Source organism: Lissotriton vulgaris, chromosome 6 (assembly GCF_964263255.1).
Source record: "Lissotriton vulgaris chromosome 6, aLisVul1.2, whole genome shotgun sequence".
Lineage (NCBI taxonomy): Eukaryota > Metazoa > Chordata > Amphibia > Caudata > Salamandridae > Lissotriton > Lissotriton vulgaris.
Window position 1 is genome coordinate 1,863,395,702 of NC_141694.1, and position 16,132 is coordinate 1,863,411,833.

The following is a 16,132-nucleotide window of genomic DNA, read 5'->3' on the forward strand; positions in this document are numbered from 1 at the left end:
AGCGCTTAAAAGATCAAAGTGCTAACCACGGACTTCTAGTAGTCAAAGTCGAAAGTTATGACGCCTTGATGGAGGGCGGTTTGGATACAAGAAAGGCATGGAGTACCAGCAGTGCCTAAATTCTGAGAAGAAAAGTGTCTGAAAAGGTAAAATTCCGGGGGAAAGCTGGCTGGAGGTGTCCGTGCAGGAAGCATATTTGTTGGATGACCTTGGTCGAAAACGTAGTGAAGATATTTCTATGTTTGAACTTAGTCGCCAAAATGGAAGTAAAAATACTCCAGCGGGACAAGGCAGAAGGCTGCAGCCAAAGACAGTTCCACAGGGCCGGATCCCCCATTGGCAAAAGTCCACTGAAAAGTATTGACTGCTGTGGAGAAGAACATAGTGGAAGAAGATGCTAATTCAATAAAGCCAGTGTTGCACCTGGGGCGAATGGGCGATAAGGTTGTTCCCAGTCTCCTCCTGATTCTCAGAGTACTTTTGTGTCAAAATTAGTTCAATTCATCAGTTTAGGTGTTTTGCCATCTGAGCACCTTTAGCACCACAACCAAGGGCCCTGGACTGGTGGGATACCTATTGGGGATTCAGGACTCACTAAGGCTTGGTCCAGTTGTGGTTTCAAGAAGTTTGGAGCCTTTTATGTCCATGTGGTTCTGAAAAGGAGGCCAGCAATCTAGTCATTGGAGTTACTTCTGATAGTCCTGGATACATGTAAAGATGCAGGGTGCAACAGCAGGGTTAGATTTCGAGGGTTCAAAATAGGCTCCAGGCACTAATGCAGTCCTTCTAACACAAAAAAATGGGGGACAGGGAGCACAATTAGAAAAACGAGGTCCAGTACCAATCCTCCCTCAGATACATGTGTCTACACTGAAGTGGCAAAAGTTCCTCGGAAGTAAAAAAGAAAGATAAACCAAATTTTGGTTTCAAAGGCAAAAAGGTTCTAGAGAAAGTGCTTGTTAGTCACACTCTTGGTTCATTGGTGTAAAGTGTAGAAAGGAAGTTGCTCCTTTTGTCTATTGTGCCCTCAGACACCCTTGCGAGTGTTATGTATCATTACAGGGCGCTGCTCCTCAAATGGGTGGCGCTGCTGTCCCTCACGGGCCCCGCAAGGGAGCTCTTTGGCGGATATCTTATTTTTAGGAGGTGCTGCAGTTGTGCTTGTGGGTGTGAGGGCCTAAGGAAGTTGAGTGAATTAAAATGACCAAACGAGGCCCAGAACCTATATTTATTCGAGTGTCCGAATGATCAATTAAAAGAGTGTAGGTCCTGGAAAATCCCTATATAAACAAATGAAAGGGGCGGCTGTGTAACTAGCCACTGCTCACAGGATAGGTGCTCTGGTAAAAAAAAGTGTTATAAGAACTAGGTCAACATGTTTCATGAATAAACAATAGAACAGTAACAGGTACCAGGCCTAGAGCCCGTGAACCTGTGCAACCTTATTCCTCAAGGTGTAGAGCGTCTTAGCGCTGATGGCTACCCAGACTTTAGGTACTCATCCTGATCGACAAGGCGTGCTGCCTCAATTCACAGCGCCAGGGAGATCGCGCTTAGAAGCTCTTGAGCGCTAGACTGACAGCGCAATTCACGAACTTCATAGTGCTGACTAAAAGCGAATTATAATATCCTGTTCTGTATTTATGTTGCTTATGGTTTCAATTTTACCTTGTTCTTAGACCCACATACCCGCACATTCATTGAAAAATGCACCGCATTTTGCGGGTCCTTCTCACCCCTTGGCGGCCATCTTAGGGGAAGGTCGTGATGCCAGGCGGCGCCATCTTTGTTGCCGCACTAGTGGTTGGCTGATCGCTATTTAAGGTGGGGGCTGGGATTTCTGGCTGTTGGCCCACTTAATCACAGGATGAAATACACCGACTAAATAAGGGAAGTCAGCCCCTAGACCCAGCCACGTTGGCCATATTGGACGAGCTTTCCATTCGAAGCCCACACATAGGTAGGTCTACCTCTGATTCTTACACCTTGAAATTGACCAGCTTAAACACGAGGTCCCTGCAATGTCACAACCTCGAGATTTTCACCTTGCTCCAAGATGAAGACATAGATATCTTGACTCTGACCGAGACTTGGCTTGGGGAAAACTCTTTACCCGACATTATAGCTGCTGTTCCGTCAGGATATGATATACACTGGCATAACCGCGCGGGGAATGCCCGCGGGGGAGGAGTGGCAATATTATTTAGGAAAAACTTAGCTGCAACTAAAATCCTGGCAGAAACAGTGGACTTGGTCGACATGCTCGCAGTGAAAATCATGTTTGACAATCTGTGTCTAATTATTCTCACTGCCTACCGTCCACCTAACTCCACCCCGGGCTTCAATGACTTATTTATGGCCAGCATATCTGATATATGCTCACGGTATAAAAACATAGTAGTCACGGGAGACTTCAATCTGCATTGGGACAAGGAAAAAAAAGATTCAGCAGCCAGCTCTCTGGAGACAACTATTTCCTCTCTGGGTTTTAGGCAGTTGGTAGACTCCCCCACGCACATAAAGGGCCACACCCTCGACTAGATCTGGGCCTTAGATCCCAAGGTTACTTTAGTGAAAGTCCTCCCCTGCATCTGGTCAGATCACCAACTGATCTACTGTGACGTTCCTATTGGTGCAAAACCTCCACAACCACCACTTAAAATTAAAAAGACCCGTCAGTGGAAAAATTTCGATTTACAAACGCTGACCACCACACTATGGCTCCTGGCGCGGATGTAGATCAGGAGTGCAAGGATATAACGGACAGTTTGATCAGAGCAATTAATCAGATTGCACCCGAGAAGTCCCAAAAAATGAATAGTGGTGGTAAGGGGGCCCCCTGTTTACCCCTGCTTTGAGAGAGCATAGGAAAGAACTACGCAATGCTGAAAGAAACTGGAGGAGGAAAAAAGACGAAAAATCCTCTGAACAATATAGGAAGTTGCTTCGTACCTATAAAAAAATATATACAGGACTCCAAAGCTACATTCTACGAAAACCGTATTAATAAGGCGAACAATGTCCAGAAAGAAACTTTTAAAATACTCACGGAATTAAGTAAGAGAGCTCAAGACACGGACATCACAATTAGCTGCGACACCTTCCTGAAATACTTCCTGGATAAGGTTGACACCATTTTAAAGGAGATAAAACGCACTGTTACTGGCTCTACTGAACCACAAGTTGTCAAAATTCCAGTGGGAATTTATATGTCTATTTTCCCTCCGATTGACTCATTAGGTCTTGAAACACTGATGAGGAAAACAAAGTCAGGCTCCCCAGCAGACCCATGCCCCCCAAGTGTGTTTCGCTTAGCTCACCTTAGCCTAGAGGACCATATCTTGTCCATGCTGAATAAGTCATTAGACACAGGACGGCTACCAGCTAGCTTTAAAGAAGCCCGAGTAAAACCACTAATAAAGAAAGCAGGGGCAGACCCCAAAGTGCTGAAGAACTATAGGCCGATCTCCCAGCTACCATTCCTGTCCAAAGTCCTTGACCAACATGTGTTGAAATCCCTGGCATCGTTCCTGGAGTCCAGCCATCTTCTCCATGAGATGCAGGCAGGGTTTCGGGCACAGCACCGAGCTGGTTATGCTCTTGGTGCTGGACGATCTCAGAGGGATGGCTGACAGTAAAAAACCAAGCGCCCTGATACTTTTAGACCTATCAGCGGCGTTTGTTACTGTCAGTCATACCCTATTTTTGGACAGGCTGGCCGGGTTCGGGTTTCGGGACTCAGCCTATCACTGGCTGGAATCTTTTTTGTCCGGGAGAACCCAGAGGATTCAGTTGGGAGATATTGTATCAGGAGTGGGAGAACTCACATGTGGGGTACCCCAAGGCTCCGCCCTGTCCCCCCTCCTGTTTAACCTGTATTTACAACCACTAATAAGTGCCCTGGTTGAGATGGGTTGCCGCGTGTTCAACTATGCTGACGACACTCAGCTGTTGTTCAGCACAGATGACACCGCACGGGCCCAGTCACAGGCACAGGAGGTACTCGGATACACAGTCAACTGGATGTCCAGGAACCTCCTGAAGATTAACCCCGAAAAAACCGAGGTGTTAATAGTCTCATCCACCTGTTCCCCCTGGAGTGACCTGTATTGGCCCCAGGAATTAGGTCCCACTCCTAAGCCAGCTGACTCGGTCAAAAATCTCAGCATTAAGATAGATAGTGCCCTCTCAATGGTCAGCCAGATCTCTACGGTAGTGGGAACCTCAAATGGTCTTATAAGACAACTGCGCAAATTAGTTCCGCTCCTTTCCCAGTCCATGCTTCGCACTGTAGTTTCTGCCACCATACTGTCGAGGCTGGACTACGGAAATGCGCTCTACCTGGGCTTACAAAAAGCCTTAATCAACAGACTACAGGTAGTCTTGAACGACGGGGCAAGACTCATCTTCAAACTCCCAAGAAGATCACATGCCTCCCCGCTGCTGCAGAGCCTTCACTGGTTGCCAGTGACGCTAAGGTCTGTTTTTAAAAGTCTCTGCATAGCCCATAAGTCCATCTATGGGCAAGCCCCTGCCTACATTAAAGAAAGGTTGGAGATCTATTGGCCTGAAAGAAGCCTAAGGTCCTCCGAGGCTCAACTGCTCGTGTGCCCCCGGTTCAGATTAGCTACAAAAGGAGGGAGATCTTTCTCGGTCTTGCTGCCTAAGATCTGGAATGAATTGCCTGAGGCTCTTCGCAAAGACGGAAACCTGCTCCGCTTTAGGAAAGCCCTAAAGACCATCTTATTCAGAGCAGCGTTGAGCCCAGTATAGTTTCTACTCGTTCTCCTATTGCTGACTAGGTTGTTGTGTTTTGCGGTCAAAAGCGCCCTAAAACCTGCCGGTGATTTGGCGCTATATAAACTGACAGTAACAATAACAATAATAACAATAACCCAATAAAGCAAAAAATATAATGAGAGAGAAAAACAAGCATTTTAAAAGCATTCGTAGTCTGTGCAGATCTTTCTGCTTATCTCATATTTCTGTGGTAATGGGCCCTCTCAATAACATGCGATCAACTAGGATTCTGTTGTAAACACATGAATAAGGGCTTGAAGAACCAGATGGTGGTAAAGTGAGGTAGAGGTTGGTGCTCTGTCTGTGTACATAACATACGAGTAGAGTGCATACAAGTATTCATATGCTCGTTGTCTGCCAGTGGTAGGTGCAGTCATAGTATACACCACCAGTGATGGACCAGGTTTGAGTGTAAAGGAGCTCACAGAGCAGTGTCAACCGGACCCATCAAGAGATGAGCCCCCCACATGGGTCAAGCGTCACACACAAAAACAGCGAAATGTACCAGCGCTATCCCAACTCAGAGGTGACAGGTGGCCCAGCTTGAATCCAAGCGGCAATAGTGCCCTCATAATTACGCCGGGTTGTGTATGTGCACAGTAAAGAACACCCACATGAAAATCATGACAAAAGTGGTGGAGCCTACCCCTTACTAATGGAGACGGTGCTCCTACGACATCCGCTCGGATGGAGGCTGGGAACTGTGATGGCAAAGAAGGATGCATATAAGTACCCAAAATGTGCAAACGATATACAAAGAGCCCGACAGAGTGTCGCCTCCTGATACTTTAAATTGTGCGCTTTTAATACCCGCCCCCACCTCGGTGCGAGACTACTTCGCCTGAGGCTCATTGACATCGCATCCCTCAACGCCACTGTTACTAGGCGCTGGGAACCCCTTAGCACTACTTTAGGCACCATCTTGGGAAGGGAAGGCTGGCGGGATAGCTCTGCGCCCCACCCACCCTCCTCCCACCCACCTTTAACTATGAATATAAACAACAGACCCGCCCGGCCGCGCCCGTCCGCGCCTGGCCCGGGCCGAGGGCCACCCCCCCTGGCTCCCACCTTCTGCCCCCATGAGGCCACTACTCTGCCACCCAGCTTCGGCAGCTATGTCCCCCGACCCATCAAGCCTGCCTTATATCAGATCCATACTCCCTGGCCAAAAGCCCGGTCACACATTGCTCAGGCTGTAAAGCCTCAATACCCTCCATTTCTAAACCATCCCCCTGCAATAAGGACAACTCCATGAAATCTTATATATTCGCTCTTACCAATGTCCGCTCGCTCGGTAAACACCGACAGGACATACACGAGCTGATCAATGATCACAAAGCGGACCTTCTCTTTATGACAGAAACCTGGATGGACAATGCGTCTGATCCTGATCTAGTGATCGCTGTTCCTAAAGGGTTCTCCACACACAGATTGGATAGACAACGGAAAAAAGGTGGCGGCATTGCTATCATCGCACGTGATACCTTCTCAGTAAGGATAAAAACGATCACACGATCATCCTGTGAAGCCCCAGAATTTTCCATCAAGTTGTCCCCATCCTACACATTTAAAGGGATTCTTCTTTACCGTCCTCCGGGGCCCAGGACTGAATTTATTTCAGACCTCAGGTCTACGCTGGAAGCATCCGCCCTCGACAATTCCCTCACGATATTGGGTGATTTCAACTTTCATTTTGATACACCTGAAAACCCCGACACCGCCACCTTCCTGGCAGATATGTCCACCTTTGGTCTCCATCCCCTGGTGAACTCTCCCACGCATGAAGGGGGCCATATATTGGATGGCATCTTCATTAATGCTGCTGGCTTGAAAGTCACCCAAATACTCCCCCTTACTTGGTCTGATCACCATCTCATCCTGGCATCATTGTCATTTCATGACTCTCTTGCCATCAAATCATGCCCTAATCCTCGCCAACCCTACCTGGCATGGAATGATATAGATATCTCCAGTCTGGAAACTCTCCTTACTGATTCCACCCCTTTGCTATCAACCGATCCCAATACTGCTACTACCCAATTCTACGAATGGGTGGGTTCTGCGGCCACAGAACTGGTCCAGGTCAAACAACGGTCCCGCAATAGATCTGCCCCATCGGCCCCTTGGTACTCAGAGGAGTTACGTACCCATAAACAACAGTGTAGGAACAAAGAGAGGCATTGGCGGAAAGACTATTCAGAAGAAGCCAAAACTAAGTACAAAGAATCAGTGGCTTAATATAAAATCTTAATCTGTGAGGCAAAGAAAAAATACTATTGTGAGAGAATCGAATCAGCAAAAAACTCTAACAAATCATTATACGAAACCACCAAACAGCTAGCTGGTTTTTCTCCCAACCTGATACCTCCCCCCTCCCAATCACTCTGCGACGATCTGTCGAACTTTTTCTTCAGTAAAGTCGAGGACATCTATCGGGTCTTCACAAATAACGCCAACATCTCCTCGAAACCACCTACCTCCTACTCTGGTCCTACCTTCCTGCAGTTCACAGATGTCTCCTGCCTTCAGGTACGGAACATCATATCTTCTATCAAATCGGGCTCTGCCCTAGACCCATGTCCACTGAAAGTTCTGCTTCCAATCAAAGAAGTGGTTCTTCCGGCTATGACTGCAATCTGTAACGCCATGTTTAGTACAGGCGTTTACCCAGAGATTTTAAAAAAGACCCTTATAAAACCCCTTCTCAAAAAACCGAACCTCGATAAGGAAGAACTAAAAAGCTATTGTCCTATTGCTAGTCTCCCACTCCTGGCAAAAATAGTTGAAAAAGCTATGAATTTCCAACTATCAACCTTTATCGAGGAACACAAGCTACTGGATGAATCGCAGTTTGGCTTCCGCCAATTCCATGGAACAGAGACCGCCCTGGTTAAAGCGGCAGACGACATTAGATCTATCCGGGATGTGGGAGGAACAGCAGTCCTGCTACTGCTGGACCTATCGGCGGCATTCGACACGGTCGACCATGTCACATTGGTCGATCGTGTCGAAAGCATGGGCATCTTACGTAACGCCAAGAAACTTCTTGCTTCTTTCCTTGCGAATAGGTCCCAGGTCGTCACCATTGGATCCTTTGAATCATCCTCCTTGTCACTGCCATGTGGAGTTCCTCAAGGCTCATCCCTTAGTCCGACACTATTTAACATTTATGTGTCGGACCTTGCCAAAGTCATTCGGGCACATGGGATGAGTCTTACATCCTACGCAGATGACACCCAGCTGGTCCTCGCCGTCAGGAATGATGGGCATAAAATTGCTAACAATTTTAATCAGGGCATGCTGGCGATCGGGAGTTGGATGGCCTCCAACTGCCTGAAATTAAATTCCGACAAATCGGAAGTTGTCATTTTTGGCAACTTAACCCCGGAATGGTCCACCCTCTGGTGGCCGTTATCTATGGGCCAGACTCCGGCTCCGGTTAACAAGGTGAGGAATTTAGGAGTCATGTTTGACAATCGCCTCCATTTTCTACCTTACGCAAACCAGATCTCTTCTTCGGCTTTCCACAAATTACGGCTCATAAAAAAAATCTTGCCATTTCTACCCGAGAATGCCGGAAAAACCCTGGTGAGCTCCCTGGTTTTGTCTACATTAGACTACTGTAATGCTCTGTTTTTAGGTGCCCAAGAAAGAGTGTTACAAAAAATGCAAACTATTCAAAATGCAGCTGCCAGGCTCCTCGGGCGCATTCCCAAACACCAATCGGTGTCAGAAACTATAAGACAGTTGCACTGGTTGCCGGTTAGAAAGAGAATCAAGTTCAAGTCCCTCTGCTTAGTATATAAGGCTCTACACAATGTCGGACCTGTATTTTTCACTGAAAATCTTATTCCCTACAGTCCCTCCAGAACGTTACGCTCGTCCAGCTCACACGAACTGGTGGTACCACGCACCAAATCTGTCTCATAGGGAGACAGAAGATTCCTCATAGCCGCACCTAAACTCTGGAACATCTTGCCACACTCGATCAAAACGAGTACCTCCCTCTGGTCTTTTCGCAAGCAACGCAAGACCTGGCTTTTTAATCAATAAACTAAGCATGGGCGAATTTTGCGAATTCGCGATCCACGAATTTGCGGATTTGCGAATTCGCGATCCGCAAAATTCACGAATTTGTGCGAATTTGCGGATTTTAGCTTTTTTGCGTGTTCGCAGGGTTTTTTGCGTGTTCGGGGTTTTTTTTGCGTGTTCGCGGGGATTTTTGCGTCTTCGCGAGCCGCTTGCATAGCGAAGTTACCCATGCAGTCGTTTATGGGAGAGGGAGAGAGATAGATAGATAGATAGATAGATAGATAGATAGATAGATAGATAGATAGATAGATAGATAGATAGATAGATAGATAGATAGATAGATAGAAAGAGAGAGAAAGAGAGGGAAAGAGAGAGGGAGAGAGAGAACGAGAAAAAGAAAGAGAGGCCAGATCTCTGAAGGGCCTCTTGCCCCTACAGAACATACAGCTTTTTATTTTTAGCAAAATGCATATGAAAATTGTGCTCAACAGGTCTCTTTTAGTTTAACCCCTCCTGACAACTCAAAATGGGTGTATTTGCCATCCTCTCCCTTCTTCCTGTTTTTTATATCTGAAAGTGCTTCCAGATGAGGTTTAATTACTTGGACAGGTGCCTCGTTGCCTACTTGTAACTATTCTCTGACCCTGCTTCAAGGGTCAGAGCAGGGTCAGAGAATAGTTGCAAGTAGGCAACGAGGCACCAGGAAGAAATTAGCAGCAGGTGTCCAAGTTGAAGTTAATTTGTTTGTAACCCATTTGTAAAAGGTTACAAAGAAATTAGGTTCAACTTTTGCACCTGCTGCTGTAACCCTTGCTTGGCTGAAAATTCGTCCCCGGAGATTCGCGGATCGCAAAATCGCGGAAAATCCGCAAATTCGCCCGCGAAATGGATTTTACGCCCACCCTTACAATAAACTCTAGCTCCCCTTGTTGGTCAAACACTGCAGAGACTCTCAGCGCCGAGATGCCCAAGGGCCTTCGTTCGCGCTTTATAAATGTTTTAAATAAATAAATAAATACTACGGATGTACTCACAAGTGTCCGCCTCTCCGTTGCAGTGTGACTTACCCTTCCGTATCGGTATGTCGGGTTGGTAGAAGTGCACTCTCTCCCATCCCTATATATCCAGTGTAACTGGATTCAACAACGTGGAGTAGCTGGGTTGGTCACCGCGTGATGACGTATCAAGGCGGTACCGGAGAGTAATGTGCAGTAAAGGTTGTGTGAAGAGCTGAGCAAGAACGGCGGCCATATTGGAATGGATAGCCGAGCGTGAGGTACATATTAGCCTAGTGGAATATAAAGAGACAGATGATGGCAATGCAGGTGGAAACGCTGCACACTTGGTCGGGTCCCACGAATATAGTATGTCAGATGTTAGTCCGTGGTGTGCGGTTGCTATATATAAATGCATCTAAAAAATATTAATGACTCAATGTTCACACGGATAATTACAAAAAGTGGGTGGTGATGCTCATGACATGCGAGCAGTGCAACCTGTTGGGTGAGTTAGGACAGTGCAGCCCAAAGACACTGTGAGGTGCGGACGCGACCCTGCCAAGATCTCGAGATCTCATGGTGGGCCCTGGTCAGTGAGTATCACTGGTGTAACATGCCCGTGACTACTTAATTTGAATGGACTCCTATATGTGGTGATGGATCGGTGGTGGTGGAACACAGGGGTTATGAAAAACCTACTCAGTAAGATGTTGTAAAGTCAGATCTGTGGCCCCGGCACGTACACCCTGGATGTGTTACCACATCATATGGACGATCTCCTATATGTGGTAACGAATGGTTGGTGGTAGGACATGGGGGTTAATAAAAAACCTAATCAGTTAGATCCTAAAGTTGTACAGTAAGATCTGTGATATTGTGATAGTGTACTGAAAGCATTTTTCAGTGTTCCTTGCATAGAGGTAAGTACCATAAAGAGAGAGTCTCTCAGGAGTTAAGTTCAACCCATGGTATCTCATCATTCAGTCCTTCATTGTCACATCTCAGTCTATGGACCCATCTTTGTTCTTGCCTGAACAGGGTCCTCGTGGTCCAACTCTGATTAGAATCAATCACTATCCATCTTATGCTGGTCACGGGATGTTTCTCATCTGAGAAGTGGGCAAGCATCTTGGTGTTTATTTTGCTTTTCTGGATAGTGCTTTTATGCTCCCAATCCTGATCTTAACCTGTTGTGTCGTCATACCGATATACCAGCATAACATGGACAATGTTTGATTCTAAGCAGCGGCTAGTTACACAACCGCCCCTTTCATTGGTTTATATAGGGATTCTCCATGACCCACACCCTTTTAATTGATCATTCGGACCCTCTAATAAATATAGGTTCTGGGCATCGTTTGGTCATTTTAATTCACTCAACTTCCTTAGGCCCTCACACCCAGAAGCACAACTGCGGCATCTCCTAAAAAAAAAATCTCCGCTAAAGCGCCCCCTTACGGGGCCCGTGAGGGACAGCAGCACCACCCACACAAGGAGCATTACCCTGTGATGATACATAACACTTGCAAGGGTGTCTGAGGGCACTATAGACAAAAGGAGGAACTTCCTCTCTACACTTTACACCAACCAACTAAGAGTGTGACTAACAGGCACTTTCTCTTTCTCTAGAACCTTTTTGCCTTTGAAACCAAAATTTGGTTTATCTTTCTTTTTACTTCCGAGGAACTTTTGCCACTTCAGTGTAGACACTAAAGCAGTCCTCCCTAGTACAGTAGCAGTCTGGCAGAGTGCACAGTAGGTCACAGCAGCAGGCAGTCCATGGAGAGTCCTTCCTCAGGTCCAGTAGTAAACTGAAGAGTGGGTCTGAAGGTCTTATTATTATACACTGGTGCCCTTCTCCTGCAAGGTGGGAGAAGCTTCTAGAAAGTTTCTTTTAAGTGAATGGAATTTCTTAACTTCCCTTCCCTGGCTCCAAAGCTGACAGGAGTGACAATACAGGGTTGTTAGGACCTTTGTGTGAATGCAAAGCACAGGCTGTTCGGATGTTAGTGGGGCTGTGCTCAGCTCCACCCCCATCCAACCAGTACATGGTCCATTGAGGCACAACTAATCCCTCAAATGTCATACTGTCTGTGAGAAAATCACAAAGTCTCACTGTCAAACAACCCTAGTCATGTGACCCAAGACAGGCTGCAGGCACAAAGGGCTAAGGGCAGGAATATGCCAACTTTCTAAACGTGCCATTTTCAAAACTGTATTGAAAAATCCAACTTTAGTGTTAAATGTTTATCATTATAATTTCATAGGTAGTAAACATGACACATCCACCTTACCCAGTCAATACATTATAGAAGAGAACAGAATCTCCTGGGACAACAGACTTTGTTTAAGTAGGTTTTCATGCAATCAGACTGAACAAACAGGACACAAGATTTACTGATGTCATTCCATACAGAACAAAAGAGACAGCAGGTTTTGGCAGAACATTTTCAGAATAATTAACCCTTATGTTTATGTGGAAGGAAAACTACATAAAACACCCTATTCTGCAGGATATTTGAATGCCAAAAACAGAATGAACATTGTTGAAGCACTTTAAAGTAAATTAACAGATTGAAATAGACAGAAATGCAATGACATTTGAACTGTGATTTGCATTCTATTGGAGAGTAGATCAGTGAAGAATATAGCTTCCCCCTTTAACAGGCCCTCTGTTTTCCCCTCCATATGGCACGAGCCTTTGATGTGTCTCATTACCTGGCAAAGCTTTCACACACTGCAACCCGCAGTCGAACAAACAACACTTCTCGCCAACTCTGCACTCTGCATCGCTGCTGCACTGTGATGGGGGGAGGTAGCCACACTGTCTCTCCTTTTCTGGATCGAATGGGCAAAATCCTGGGTTCTCTGAAACATACATAGGGCCACAATGCAACTTCAAATATTTCAGTAAAATATTAAATATCTTCTTCACAATTTAGCTAAGTCCACACTCTTGATGTTAAACTTAGGCATTCTTCATACATCTGCCAGACATGATTAGGACAACCAACCCAGTTATGTGTCCTGTGCAGTCCTTTACATAGGAGAGCCCATGGGCAGTTCTTCCCCAGGGGTACAGGTAAAAAAGGCTGTGCCTCTCACAGTATAATTAAAAAAAAAACAATTGATGGACAGAATGCAGAACATTGTCATACATTCACCCCAGCGCAGAGATCTGGGCCTAAATCGTTCCTTTTGTTTGCTCCACATGCCATTCCAGTTTGAACCCAGCCATATGCAAATCAGTCTTCACCCTGTGCTCCATGGGAACAGTCCAGACCGAACTGCCAAGCCAGGTCCTCCCTGGACTGGAAACAAGTATCCTAGGACCTGTTTCGGGCTTTCAGCCCTCATCAGCCAGGATAGCTTGATTCTAGTGGCATGGAGAGCACTGGACTCACGTCTGAGCATACCCGTCCCACTCGGGGTGACAAATGCAAAAACAACAGTTGATGGACAGAATGCAGAACAATGCCATACATTCACCCTAGTACAGAGATCTGGGCCTAAATCCATCATTTTTTTGCTCACCATGCCATTCCAGTTTGAACCCAGCCATATGCAAAACAGTCTTGACCATGTGACCAATAGAAACAGTCCAGCCTGAACTGCCAGGCCAGGTCCTAACGGGACTGAAAATAAGCATCCTAGGACCGATTTTGGGGTTTCAGCCCTCATTCGCCAGGATAGCTTAACTCCAGTGGCATTGAGAGCACAGGACTCACTACATAATAGGCAGTTTTGCAACATCTTGGTACAGGAAGGGGTTGACATTCTCAGGCAAATAGAAGCACTCTGGTGGCCCATGACATCAGAGCACCATGTTGATGTCACACAGTCAACAAGGTTGACAAGTGGCATGTAGTGGAATACAAAGTCCTCCGTGACGGAATACAAAAAAGTCAGTAAATATTTGTAATGATTAATCAGTAGGCTGCACTGCTATCCTGTACTTTCAATTTTACCTTGTCTCAACAGTAATTGCTTAATTCACTTTATTTTAGTATGTTAAGCTGTACTCCTAACTGTTTCATATAGCGAGCACTAATGCATTTTGGCACCATATTGTTACCGAAAAAAATACAAAATAAAAAAATAAAATACCAATAGGGTCAATGCACTTTAATCCACACTGAGAGCAGCATTTCTGTTTGCCTCTACAGTCAATGTCATCCTCACACTGTTGAACAGGCAGTGGTATCTTGCAATCCCAGGGTTCTGGTGGACATGTTCCTAGTTTCACTGAAAACGAGAAAAAGTGTGTTAGTTACTGCATTACAGTTTAGTAATATTTTCTACATTATTGTTTAAACCATAGACCATGACTGCTGTAGGAAATCCACATTTTCTATGTGGTCACCCAAGATTGTTCGCATTTTGCTGCAACCTATATTTTTTTGGTGATAGACAGCTTTGCACTTTAACCCTGCTAAACCTATATTTTGCTGATATTAGACCTCCTAGCACTTTATCCCGGGTAAACATTGCTGAAGTGCCTGTGCTCTCCCTTTAAACATGGTTAATTCTTAATTAGTATTTTCAACTCACCTTTAATTCCCCAGTATGTGGTACAATATGTATTCAGGGCATGTAAGTCAAATGTGAAGAGTAGACTGCAGCGCCTTGTGCGCCAACCAGTGCAGTATTTCAAGCGGCCACTAATCCTAGGGTCGACCTCTGAGCACTCCGGTTTACATTGCTTTGTGCGATGTTCACTCTTAATCGATTGTTTATTAAATGATTGAACAATAAAGTTGTTGTTGAAAAATTAATGATTTTTTATTTTCTTCATTTAATTTTTTGCAATTGTTTCGCATTCATCATACACTTTGACAAGTTTCATCTTTTCTGCTGCTTAGAGACTTAAATCTCAATGCATTTCGTGCACTTTCTGTGCACCTCTTCAGGGAAAATCTTTCTTCTCTCTGCTTTTCCCCTGAAGAAGAAAGATTTCCCCTGAAGAAGTGCACAGAAAGTGCACAAAATGCATTCGGATTTAAGTCTCTAAGCAGCAGAAAAGATGAAACTTGACAAATTGTAAAGATGAATGCGAAACAATTGCAAAAAATTAAATGAAGTAATTAAAAATTCATTGATTTTTCAACAACATTTTTATTGTTCAGTCATTTAATAAACAATCGATTAAGAGTGAACATCGCACAAAGCGATATAAACCGGAGTCCTCAGAGGGTCGACCCCTAGGATTAGTGGCCGCTTGAAATAGTTAATTCAATTAACACTCTAAAGTCAGAGAGTGAAACCTCCGACCCACATGACAAATTTACAAACTCAAATAAAAGACAGCTTGTGCACAGCCAAACCCTTTTTTGTCCAACCAGTGCAGTGACAGTGCAAATATGACTTTAGGCCTACCAGTGTAGCCTGACAGCAGCAGTGTAAAATAATGCAATTTGACCAGAAAAAATAAACCCTTTCAGCATGTCTAAAGCTCTCTTTCAAATAGTAAAGTCTTGTATGTGTAGGTCTTCTCTACCACAAGGCAGGGTGCATGGTATTTAAAAGTAGGACAGGTAGAACATTAATGTTACCATGTCCTTAAAGTCACTCTCACCAAAAAGCTATTTTTCACCGAGGCAGGCCTAGCTATCCTATTTACAAAACCAGAGTACAGATTGCGCCGGGGTCTAATTTAAGGGCTCTGGGTAGGGGCCAGGTATTTTTTAAAAGGGCTGGGGATCAGGGGACGTCACACCGGCATCTGATTTTAGGGCTCAGGAATGGAGATAGGGAAAACCTTAACCACACACATGCTTTTAGCATTCATGCTTTTACAATGAAATGAGTCATAAAGGCATGCGTTGTAAAGGAATAATCATTGTAAACAAATTGTGCTGTAAAGAATGTGCATGGTACTAGCATTCATGTTGTAATGAACACTTTCTAAAGGCATGCATTACAATGGAATGTGGTTTTTTTCAACATACATCCCATGTGAGCATTCCAAGGGAAGGTTGGTGAGGAAATGGCATCTCCATTCCTTGTGGTTCACAATACAATGCTGTATTTTTTTCTGGCTGTGGTTTAAAAAAATGTTCTTAGTTATTTCATCTGGAAGAAATTAAAGCGGGAAAAATGCAAATGTGCACAATGTACATCTTTGTGACTCTGCTTGCTGACACAATGCTTTGAACGGTTCTCAGCTGTTGAGGACAAGCGGTAGCCATTGGCAGAGATTAAGCTGTGCTCTTCATAGCCACCAGCACTGGGGAGAGGCATCAGCAGTCCTGTGGAGAAGTGCATGCTCTCCCCTCCCTACTCCCCTTTCAGTGTGCCACTGC

The 16,132-nt window shown here is 45.2% G+C and overlaps 1 protein-coding gene across 1 annotated transcript in view; it reads right to left on the reverse strand.

Annotated features, from left to right (window-relative positions):
- Positions 1-16,132, reverse strand: part of LOC147709682 (uncharacterized) — a 435,760-nt gene that overhangs the window by 160,426 nt on the left and 259,202 nt on the right. Inside the window, exons 13-14 of the mRNA XM_086926069.1 lie at positions 13,938-14,075; positions 12,549-12,698 (exon numbers count right to left, since the gene is read on the reverse strand). Coding sequence (XP_086782195.1) covers positions 12,549-12,698; positions 13,938-14,075 — 288 coding nt within the window. The remainder of the gene's footprint in view (positions 1-12,548; positions 12,699-13,937; positions 14,076-16,132) is intronic.